General features: G+C 46.0%; 1 protein-coding gene across 1 annotated transcript in view; it reads right to left on the reverse strand.

Moving 5' to 3' along the window:
• Positions 1-304: 304 nt before the first annotated feature.
• utrn (utrophin) overlaps positions 305-12,632 on the reverse strand; it is a 172,090-nt gene continuing 159,762 nt past the window's right edge. Inside the window, exons 74-79 of the mRNA XM_083689372.1 lie at positions 8,493-8,657; positions 6,498-6,741; positions 4,409-4,487; positions 3,993-4,079; positions 3,127-3,152; positions 305-1,835 (exon numbers count right to left, since the gene is read on the reverse strand). Coding sequence (XP_083545498.1) covers positions 1,827-1,835; positions 3,127-3,152; positions 3,993-4,079; positions 4,409-4,487; positions 6,498-6,741; positions 8,493-8,657 — 610 coding nt within the window. The 3' untranslated portion in view covers positions 305-1,826. The remainder of the gene's footprint in view (positions 1,836-3,126; positions 3,153-3,992; positions 4,080-4,408; positions 4,488-6,497; positions 6,742-8,492; positions 8,658-12,632) is intronic.

The raw sequence follows: 12,632 nt of genomic DNA on the forward strand, positions 1-12,632 counted from the left end.
CGTGAAGTGATACAATCTATGCATTATAGCCTAACATGAGATTTAGCTACAGTGTTTTTGTCAGTGACAAATTGATAACATGAGCAACAACATGCACAATGTTGCTTAATTGGCAAGCTGCTTAACATAGAGATGCATTTCTACCCTACAGCAAATGGTATACAAATAAATACTGTGTCTCAGATTTCTGTGGCTGAGTACTGTTTTGTATTCCTAGAGTGTAACACAGATGCTGTGTTACAACAGCAACAACACAACAAAATGTTCAATTCTACGTAAGCACACCAGGAGTCAAGGGAAAGAATACTTGTTATAAAAATTTTATTTAGAATAAAACATATGTAGCCATATTACATGTAGTGTGGTCAATCTATACTACATACCTCAGGAAAGATGACACAGTTCTGCCATGGTATAGTTCGCTACATCATCATCATCATCATCAACATCATCGTCATCAGTCCAAGGACATAGTTGGAGGAGGTTATAGTAGTGGTGTTAAAACTAACACGTTTTACAGGATAGCATAGCACAAAAACACAGCGCAGAACTCCAGAGAGAGGGACCAGTGATGGAGGTCAGTGGAAAAACCAATACAGATACAGTATACTCATCAGGGGTAGCTTCCAGGGGCCCACAGGCCCATTTGTGGTAAAGTTATAGGATTCCTGTTGTGTTTTTGTTTGTTTTGTGAACTTCACTTGGTGTCTCCTCACCGCAGTGTTACATCAATAAGCACAAGCTTAGAATGTTGTTTTTCCGGTTAGTTTTTTGTCGTGAGTACAGTAAAATGAAAAAAAAAAAAAAGAAAAAAAAAAAAAGAAAAAAGTTAACAGACCACGCAAATGAAAGGTGTTTGTGTCTGAGGTAGCAAGGCAATCATGGCTTTCTTCTGATTTGTTTTTAAACATAGATTTTCTTATAAAACTATTCTACACAATGACCGCGGGCCTTTTACGAACCCGACGAACAACTCTAGGTTCAATTAATGTCTCTTTTTCCGCCGTCTCTCCATTTATACATATCCAACTGAATTTTCAGTAACGTTAAAATTTCGTTTACGTTAAAATCAGTCTGCCACACCTGGAATGACAACTGTATATAGGCACAGAAGGGGTTAAAAGTTTACGTCGCAAACGGCTATGACAGCGCCGGTAGAATCACATTAACGCTTTTAAAGGGGAACGGTTGAGGACAAGCATGCTACCGGAAAAAAAACACCTTTAAAGCAAACGCTTGAGGGGCAGACACAGAGCCTATTGTCAAAAATGATCATTTGAGGCAATAATCTTGAGAACCGTCTAATAAAGGGGTATCTCCCCCCCCCCCCCCCCCCCAAAATCAGAGTAAAAACTGTGGCCACGCCCCTCGCTATGACTGCAATTGTAAAAGGTAAAAGCAGAAAGTAGCAGTGGAATGGCAAAACATGTAACAGTTTGATTCCCAGTGAAAGCAGAACAAAACAAAAACAAAAACACAACCCCACCCCCCCCCCCAAAAAAGCATATTTTGTTATACAAAGCCCCCCGAACTCCATGATCATCGGCATATTCATACAAATCACTGACAAATGTTTAACCGACTTCAGATACAATCTACAGTTCATAAAATTTACATTTTGCATAGTACAAGACGACAATGTGATAATAGACGTAAAGTTCTGTGGTCCTGTGTGTCTTTGGGTTTTTGGGGGGGCGGGGGATCTCTCGATAGGTGTCTAGCTTGCTCGATAGGTGTCGAAAAGTTGAGAGGGAGAGAGGAATCTGTGTTTGGGAATGTTTCTGTGTCTCTCTGATCACATACACCTTCCTTTATACTGACGGTCCTCACATCACCTGAAACACAGATAAAATACTAATTAGATTAATAAAACACACACACACACACACACACACACACACACACACTAGACTAACCTAACTGAGGTTACAGAGATCTTAGCACTGATCAAGACCAAATACAGACTCTATATAGAGACCTTTTATCACTGTCAAAAACAATCAGTGTTGAAATACAGTGAGCAGAGCAAATGGGTTTTCCTTTATCAGAAAATCTAAATTGTCTGCCAACAATTATCTCCATAACTACAACTCCATAACTATCTTCCTCTGTGTTGTTTTGAATGCAGTCTCGAAAGCCAGACTCATTTCTCTTCGTCAAGAAATATTGGATGGAAAATATCCCTCAGTCCCTCAAGCCCATCACAACCCATTCATAAGAGAGTGAGCCGATGTGGGAGCCCAGGTGGACGCAGAACACTCCACAACAAATCCTTTTATGTAACAGGGACATCTGAACCGATTCAGCCGCTACTTTGGCTTTTAAAAAAAAACTTCCAGCTGCCATATTTAATGGAGTAAGCTAGATAAGAAGGAAGGGATGAATGGCTTCTGAGAATGAAGGGGGGAGAAGTGGGGGAAGAGGTGGTAATAGGTCATTCTAAGCATATTTCTGCCCGTGTTGAATACATGGGTGCACATTAAATGGACATAAATACCAAACTGACCCGAATTTAATTAAATCTCAGGCAGAAAAAAAAGAAGCAGATACTGTAGAAGCGGCTTTATGCCGTAATGGATGTCCAAGTAGGAGGGACAAAAAAGAAAGAGAGAATGCACTCTTGTACAAAAAGCTGCTCATAACAAATGAATGGTATAAGTGGCGTGTAAAACGCATTAGTGTGGATGTGAAGAGTGGAGCTGGCTGAGATGTTTGGAGGAGAGAGATAGGAAGAGAGAGAAAAACAGTAATTAGACTAACAGCAGGTCACTAACAATGACTTCTGTTGAATCTCTGAGGCCCAGCATCCATTTTGAGGGAGAGAGGACCCAAGAGGTCCATTAGTGCTTTCTGAAATGGCAGGCTAAATGGGAGTGGGCTTTTTGGAGTGGAGCTGAGTGGTGGTTCATTCCAAAAAGATGTTCCCTTTGATCTCCTTCCTACACCGAAAAGCTACCAATTTGATTCACCACTTAACTCGCCAACTTGTTCCCCACCTTTGCAAAACCCGAAGCTAGTTTCAATCATACTGCTTTCACCTATCCAGCCCTTTCAGATTCTAACTGAAATATTAATAAACATGTATTTCCATGCAGGGAATAGTGGGCGGTAGGAAGCATCTCTTACCTGGGGTCTCGAGGAGAGGCTTGAGGCTACAAGAGAAACAGAAACACAAGGATAAGAAACACAAACATGCGCACACACACACAAACACTTGTGAAAACCAAAACTTTGTAGCATCTGTTAGTGTTATTGAGCTCATTCAGGCAGTGTGCCTACAAGCCGCACAGTAAACCAGTGTCAATACCCCCGCAGCACCCGCAAGATTAGAATGGATTTTTAACTAAGCTCCTGATAGATTTTCGACCCCAAAATTCAAATGCAATTCAAAGTCACTTTTGCACTCATTTGTTGCTCAAACATTTACTTTTTCATTTAATACATGCCCTTAGAGGCGTTCGCGCGGCGACTTCAGCTACACTGCGTTACTAGGGCCAAGAGTTTGGTTTTAATGACCATGTGACTACACCAGGAGCTATGTATACACACATATACTTGTTAAGCATACAGTATGAAACACAAGTCATCAATATTGCTTAGCAAAAAAAACTAAAACATACTGGCAGTAGCGTGTGTGTGTGTGTGTGTGTGTGTGTGTGTGTACTGTCAGTTTCAAAGACATGACTTTTGAATTAAACAATAAAGACAAGTGGAGAGAGGAAAATCCCACGGGACATCAGTTATTTGTGGTGAGTGGTTGAAAACAACCTGCTACTGACCAACACCACGGTACATTCACCACCCACACATTCTGAGTAGGGGATGAGAGAAAGAGAGAGAGAAAGAATAAATAAATAAAGACAGTAAAAGAAGCAAAAAGAAAGAGAGAGGGGGGGGGGGTAGAAAGGGGAGGTGAGGGAGTGTGGGAGTACAGGAGGATGAAGAGGAAGGTGAGAGAAAGGAGGGAGTAGGAGGGACAGGAGAGGACTTACGACTGCATGCAGGGAAGGTGTTGTTGATCTGCTCCATGACGTCCGCCAGGTCTGAGCTGCTGTTGTGTGGGTGGTCCTGCAACTCATCTGAACACACACACACACACACACACACACACGGATTACTCTCTCTGACAGGACACACACACTGGGCTTTAAGGTGTGTGTGAGTGTAAATGCACGTGTGGGAGCTTAACCTTTGCTTGCTCCTGATAATGATGAAGATGTGTGTGTGTGTGTCGAACCTGTGTGTGTGTGTGTGTGTGTGTGTGTGTGTGTAACCTTTGTGTGTGTGTGTGTGTGTGTGTGTGACCTTTGTGTGTGTGTGTGTAACCTTTGTGTGTGTGTGTGTGTGTGTGTGTGTGTGTGTAACCTTTGTGTGTGTGTGTGTGTGTGTGTGTGTGTGTGTGTCTAACCCGTGTGTTCAATGAGGGCCCCTCGTTCTTGCATGCTGGGAGACGACACTCCATTCACCCTCGAGTCGCCCAACTCCGGCTGAAGGAAGGAGAAGGAGAGAGAAAGAGAAGGAGGGAGAGACGGAAAAGATGGACAGAATAAACAGGAGGAGCGGAATACGCAAGACAAGTAGAGGGGGAGAGGAGAAGGAGGAGAAACACAAGAACCGAGGAAGAAAGAGTGCAATGATGAGTGGGAAAAAAGAGAGAGAGAGAGAGAGAGAGAGACAGAGAGAAAAGTGGGAGGCAAGGACACATATAATTATTAAAACATGAAGTCCTAACACTTCGCTTGATTATTCTTCGCTTGTTATGACGACTTCAAACAAAATAGTGCTCTACATAGAAACCAACTCCCAGAAACAAGGGAATATCAAAGAATGACATGGGAGCGTGTGATAAAATGTGTGTTGTGTGCACAGATATTAATATACTAGTGTCTAGCCCCGTCCCAATTTGTGTCAAAACACTGTCACTCCGGGTTCTTTTGAGTTCAAACCGAATCCGTTATGATTTGTTAATTTTCAGATAGACGGATTCATTGATCAGTAAGACTTTGGGACTGCTGGGAACCGGCTGAGAAGTCATGTTTAATGAAAACTTTACAAAGATATTGGATTTTATATTTTAAAAAATACATTTTGAGGACGTTGAGGGAGGAAATAAAGTGACTGGATTCTCTCAAGTAAACTACTGTTGACAGGTGGGTCAATGGAGAGCATACAAAACGGGGCACGCACAGAAGCACGCGCACGCACACACACACACACACACTTCTGAAATCTCCTGATGTCCACTGACATTTACTTTTGAGTCCAACATTCCCCACAGCTTTTTAGAATCAATGCTGCTTCCCTCCATCTGTCCCTCCCTCCCTCTCTCTCTCCCTCCCTCCTTCCTTTATTCTCTCTCTCCTTCTCTCTCCTCCTCCATCTCTAGCTTTTCTCTTCTGCCCCTCGTCGTAGTAAAGGTTAACGTGATGGAAAAATCTCCGGAGCCTTCATAGAACATCTTCAGGGCTCTCTTATAATAGCATAGCAGAGATGCCACAAGCTCTCCGTGTAAAAGTTACAGATACAGACTATAACCTGCTTCTTTTTTTGCAGTGACTACATTTGATAACAAGTGAATCTGACATATTTGAAAAAAGGCTACAGGATCCCCCTCCAGACAGGTAACAAACAGGAAAGTTCACTTGTGATATCAAACACAAATATAGCGTAGAATTGCTTTTCTAGACATGATTTAGAATCTCCGGTAAACCAGGCTTGCAGAGTAGTGAAAAGCTAGTCACTGAATGTCAGTTCACGGTTGCTGGATTACACCAGTCGTGATCCCATGGTCTGTAGTGGGATTGCATTTGTACTTCCCATGATGGAGTCATTATATGTGTGTGTGTGTGTGTGTGCGGTTTTGGATTTAGGGTGGGGTAAGCAGCGCAATTGTGTGTGTGTGCGTGCGTGCGTGCGAGCGAGTCCCCCTTATCCCCTAAAACCCACCCGAGTCACGTTAGCGTTTCACAGACCGGTGGTTTGTTAATGTGCTTCCTCCAGCTACAGTGCCCCGAGTCAATAGAAACCTGCCCACTGTTTGCTCTCTCTGATTGGCTCCCACTGATATTTGTTTGGTTGGAGGGCTCTTATTTTTCACCCAGAAAATGTGGTCTAAACTCATATCGAGCGATCGGGAGAGGCGTAAACAGAAGTGAGAGGTATTGATATACTGAACACGGAGGGCATAGGACCCCTGGAAGGAATTCTAATGATCTGATTTAGAAATAATCTAACTTTGGAGAAGTCCGTTATGAATATGAGGAGACGCTGGTTTTGGTTTTTCTGCTTTAATAAGAGCAAATGTGGTTGTTGTTGTTGTTGTGTGGGTAGTGCTGTCAGAGTGTGTGTGTAGTGAGATTGACTGTTGTGTTTTTGGTGTGTGTGTGTGTGTGTGTGTGTGTCTGCCTGCCTGCCTGTGTCCGTCTGTCTGTCTGTCTGTCTGTCTGTCTGTCTGTGTGTGTGTGTGTGTGTGTGTGTGTGTGTGTCACTTAGCCCACCTGATGCAGTAGCTGTCTGAGCCGGTGTAGCTGGGACTCCAGCTGCTTGTTGTGTTCCTCCAGGATGTGCATGCGGGCCTCCAGCCGGCCCTTGTGCTGCCGCAGGAGCTTGGCCTCGGCCAGGAGGTCTGCCTCATCGGCTCCCCCGGGGTGAGAGGAGCCCTCGGGGTCCCAGTGCCCCAACCCCCCGGGCCCCCGCTGGCTGTGCTGCTCCTTCAGCTGCTCGTACTCCCTCTGCAGGGTCCTGGGGGCACACACACACACACACACACACACACACACACACACACACACACACACACACACACACACACACACACACACACACACACACACACACACACACACACACACACACACACACACACACACACACACACACACACACACACACACACACACACACACACACACACACACACACAAGGTTAGACACAGTCAGTGATAAACATGCAGAGAGTGTGCTGTGCAGGGCCCTAGGATAGAATAACATAGACAGAGATTCAGCACTCTGTACACACACACACACGTCTTGGGCGGTGTTGTTTATCTATGTGTGTGTGTGTGTATAGAGTGGTAGGCTTCAGTGTGTAACTTTAGCTGGCGTTTATAGGTCTGGGCCATAAAGCAGGCTCTGAGCAACGCTAAATCACTGTGCACTGAAACACAGGCTCCCAGAACAATAGAGTGCACAGTCACCCTGTCCCTACGCCACCCCCACTCACTAATCAGAGAGGAGAGACAGAGGGAGGGAGAGGGGGGGGGGGGGGGAGACAGACAGAGAGAGAGAGAGAGGGGGGGGGGGGGGGGGGACAGAGAGAGAGAAAGAGACATAAAGGAGATTATACAACGAGATTGATGAAATCAAGCATTGTGATTGACAGAGAAGCATTCCAGCCATTCTTATATCCCCAATATCAGCGTGGCTGCCTCGTCACTTTCACTTGCAAAATGCATACATATATTCATACCACACTCTTCAGGCTATTGTCGCAATCAAATGTGTTTTTCTTTTCTTTTTTTTTTATATATGTTTTTAGGGCATTTCTGCTTTATTGGGATAGAGACAGTCGAGATTGACAGGAAGGATGAGTGAGAGAGAGAGAGGAGGGATGACATGCAGGATATGTCGAGGGTCCCTCAAATGTGTTTTTCAATCACGAAAAACGTCCAACGGAAGGAAATTCTGACAACAATGATTCATTCATGGTTGTTTTTGTCATCCCTAAAGCTGCCGCGCTCCTCGAAAACCAAACTGGCGAGCTGGCTTTTATACGGCAGCCAGGTAGAGATGTTTTTACTGGGTTGCCTAAATCATATAAGACTGGACATTCCAGAACTAATCAACGAAACTGCGACCCTAACTACGGTTTTATGAACTACTTTTATAGGCAGTTCATAAACCAATACTGTAGGTTATGAAAAAAAGCTCACTGGCAACACTGCTGTCGGTGTAAACCTGCTGTGTAAAAGCAATAACATACCCTGTGATATAGCTAGGACATCGGAATGGTCCACGGCATGACCTATGACCGCATCGCAGCCATTCCGAAATGCACGCTACAGCACACCCCCTTGTGTGTAAGTAACAGACAGACAGGCAGGACACACAGACAGACAGACGACTGAACAGACAGACAGACAGACGACTGAACAGACAGACAGACAGACGACTGGACAGACAGACGACTGGACAGACAGACAGACAACTGGACACACGGACACACGGACAGACGACTGGACACAGACAGACAGACAGACGACTGGACAGACAGACAGACAGACACACAGACAGAAACACACACAGACAGACAGACGACTGGACACACAGACAGACAGGCAGGCAGGCAGGCAGACAGACACACACACACACACACACACACACAGACAGAAGACAGACAGACGACTGGACAGTAAAGCCAGTAGGTTGCCATGACTCAGTCTTTTAACTATCCTCAGCTTTTGACGGACAGTCTCCGTCAACCTATCCCGTACCTTTGCTCCTCCTCCAGGCGGTTGATGATTCGCTCCAGCTCCCCCCGCTCCTCCCTCTCGACGGCCTGTAGGATCTGGGCGGGGCTCTGGGGCTGGCTGCAGGGAGGAGACCCCTCCCCCCCCAGGGTCTGGCAGTACTGCAGGATCAGGGCATGCTCATCGTCCCTGCGGGAGAGGAGAGAATCAAAGATAAATCAGGAGATAAGGGCCTGTGCATGAAAAACAATGTGTGTGTGTGTGTGTGTGTGTGTGTGTGGTGTGCGTGCGTGCGTGCGTGCGTGCGTGCTTGGTGTGTGTGTGTGCGTGTGTGTTCCGACTTCCAAGCTAGGGACAATGTTGTAACACACCACTCGCAGGAGGATACGTAAATAGGTACATCCCTGACACTCCAACGCGACACGATCTGCTAAACAGACACACTCACTTGTGCTCGTTCTACACCTCATTTACAAAGCAGACCACCTGAAGAAAGTCAAATAACGAATTATAAATGATAAGAAATAATCATATGAGAAATAATTGAGATGTAAAGGAGAATTGGTGGCAAAGGGAACACGTTGGAGGATATACAGTGGGAGACGTGTCGTCTGTGATGATGGTCCCTGACAGAACGGGCCTGTGTGGCTGTGAGCTCTAAGTCCTCTGGGTAAACTCAGATCCGTCAGTCTCTTCAACATCAGATAACGGAGATGAACGAGGAGGGAGAGCGATGGGAAGGGGAAGAAAGAGAGGAGTGTGTGTGTGTGTGTGTGTGTGTGGGGGGGGGGGGTAGACAGATGGAGAGAGAGAGAGAGAGAGAGAGAGATAGATGGGTCCAGGTTTGTGTGTGTGTCTGTGTCATTTTTGGGTGATCTGACTTGCCGTGGCAGGTCTCCCTAAACCCCAGCTGTCACCTTCACACGGAAACACACCCTGAGCCCCAATGAAAGGGATGAAACTATTACACGCGCACACACACGCGCGCGCACACACACACACACACACACACACACACACACACACACACACGCTCACAGAGAGGGGTGATGAAGCCTATCCTATCCATTACTACAGTGAGTTACTTTGTATAGCCAGATAAACAGTTTCCATTTGGCCAAGTTAAAAGCAGGTTGAGTTGAAACCAAGCTGAGAGCCGGACACCATGTTGGCTCTCCCTGAACACTATCTCCTTTTTTTTTTTTTTTTACTCTGAATGCACATTTGGTTCCCATTCAGTCCCCATTCTGTGACGGTGCTAGCTATTTAGCTTTAAAAGCTAGGCTATTGTAAGCCGATAGCACAGGCATTAGCTTGGAGTGCGCTACGTCGTTAGCGCTGCAGCTAAAGCGAACGCCATCTGGTTAGCGCGCCGCCAAACTCTTGACAACTCCTGATGTACGACACCCAGGAGTCGCCCGTCGTAGGACGCAGACGCGACATTCCACAAATGCCCACAGTGTTCGACGACACCTCATTAACATTACATACATATTCAAAAGTCTTGATCCCCCTCGTATAAAAGAACGCTTTGTTTCTCAGGCAATTGCTATCTATTGTGTCGGTGAGGACATCCGGCTCAGAAAGAGCCCGTATACAAGGCAGCTGTCTCGGGAAGGTGAGGTACGCATCACTCACTTCAAATCCCATAAAGGAATGAAGGGAAGACGAATGAAATGCCACATCCTTGCGTGTGTTCACACTTTTAATGAGGTCCGAGTGCAGCTCCCTCCAACGTGAGAAGGTTATGTACTGTGACCGCATGTGCGAACTCAGAAAATGTAATACAAATAAATAACAAATGAAGTCGGTGATGCTATGGGGGGGTCACTGCTAGTACCACCTTTTTCCCCCCCACGATCATGCTCCTCCCTCTCTTTCCCCCTTTCTTTCTACCACTAGACCTCCCCCTCTCTATTGTCTTTCCTCGTCATTCTCTCCTGCTCTTTTCATCCCTCGTTTCTCCGTCCTCTTCCCTCGTTCTGTAAACTTTGATTGATGCTTCCATCATGACACGCTCCGCTGCACAGAGAGCACCACTGCAAGGGCAGGTGTGCGCGCACACACACACACACACACACACAGGAAGACACACACCCACACAGGCACAAAGACACACACACACCCACAAAGACAGACAGACAGACAGACAGACATAGACACAGGTGCACTCCCACCCACACACCCACCCCCACACACACTCTCTCATCTCTGAGTTGTCATGTTATCTATCAATCTCAATTCCGACTCAGATCTCACTGAGATGCAGATAATGACATAAGAGGCAGGCGGCGAACGGTGGGAAGCCAGATTTCACCCAGAGACAGTTTTACACACAACACCTTTCTATTCATTATACATGAGGAAGGGGATACGGGGAGAACGGGAGAGCTGTGTGTGTGGGGGAGGGGGGACAGCAGCATGACTCATTGTTAAAGAGGCGGTGTGTGTGGTAAAGATGTGTGTGTGTGTGTGTGTGTTTGTGTGTGTGTGTGTGTGTGTGAATACACCGCAGTAGGCGTGGGCAGCCCCTGGAGGTGGTGTTGCCTGGCGTGCCGACCACATAGAGAAGAAAAAAACTACTTGAATCATTGGTTGTTTGATAGCTTTATCTCAGAGGTAACTGACCAATCCACAGCCCTCTATTTGCCTACTACATGGCTCTCGACCTATCAATGTTGCCCCCGCAAAAGTTGGCAGAACCAATCAGATTCGGTTTAAACTGCAAGCGGGCAGTCAAAAGAGTGACGCATTTTGATCATTTCTAACGAACTGCAATGCGGAGTTGCCTCACCTTTATTAAAGCAGTTTATTCTTAGAAATGTTTTTAGCTTAGTTTGTTTTATCAAGCAATGTGTCTAATACAGACACTCACTGCTTTCAGACAGTTTCAGATACATTGAGTTTAGGTTATCATTAAGATAACAAAATAAGAAACTGGCACGCAACACCACAATCTAATAAAGTAGCATAGCCTCTTCAGGCTACATCTTAACAGTCCCTCCTAAAGACCTCTTCACCCCCACTACCCCCCCCCCCCCCCCCCCCCGTACTAACCCTAACCCCAACCCTTGAGACCTCTTCACCTCCACTACCCCCCCTGTGCTAACCCTAACCCCAACCCTAGAGACCTCTTCACCCCCACTACCCCTCTGTACAAACACTCTCTTGTTAATTAAAATAAAAATAATTTGACGACCCCTGGTGTGAGCATTGATTACTTTATCTTATGATGACTGTTGGATAGATGATTCACTCACTTAAACAAATGTATTTGTTGTGAGTCGCTTTGGATAAAGGCGTCTGCTAAATGCCATAAAGGACAGGGAGAAAGAGAAACTTGAGGGAGAGAGAGGGATGGTCGTCGAGCTACTGTTCCTGGAGTTTGAACATACAGGGGAGGTGTGAGAAGGAGAGAGAGAGAGAGGGGGAGATTGAGAGCAGGACAGGGATGAGGGGGTAGAGTTTTTGGGAGCTTTAGTGAAACAATGGAACCTCACAAAGCACCGGGAGGGAGCCCAGCCATCCTGAAGCAGAGGAGCTGAAAGCCCAGATTGGGCCAGAGAAAAGAGGCTCAAATTCTGTCATTCCCACACCCTTCAGATGACATTTCAAACTCCTTCTCTGGTGGGACCTAGAGGTGTGTGTGTGTGGGGTGTGTGTGTGTGTGTGTGTGTGGCTATTTTCAGAGTCTAATCCGAAGCCTATTTTGGCTCAAAGGTAAAACGTGATTATTCTGAAGAAGAAAGGGAGAGAGGGAGAGGCATGGAGAGAAAGAAAGACACAGAAAGAGAACCACATGGGAAGGATTGAAAAAAGAAGGAGAAAATGGAGGACTGAGAGAGAGAGAGAGAGAGATATGAAGGACAGAGTTCTGCTCCTTGGTGATTACCAGGGACATCAATGACAACAGTCTGCTTTGACTGGAGATAAGAACAATCAGCAGAGCTCTTGGTTTCTAATTAAGGCTTCTCTTTCAGATGACATCCCACACGCACAAACTCACACACACACACACACACACACACACACACACACAACAACAACAACTCACACACATACACACAAGGAAGGCCGTTCAAAGGTGCGACCAACAAGTGCCCCCCCCACACACACACACAGACACGCACGCACACACGCACACGCACACACACACACACACAC

Source organism: Argentina silus, assembly GCF_951799395.1.
Source record: "Argentina silus genome assembly, chromosome: 17".
NCBI classification, from domain to species: domain Eukaryota; kingdom Metazoa; phylum Chordata; class Actinopteri; order Argentiniformes; family Argentinidae; genus Argentina; species Argentina silus.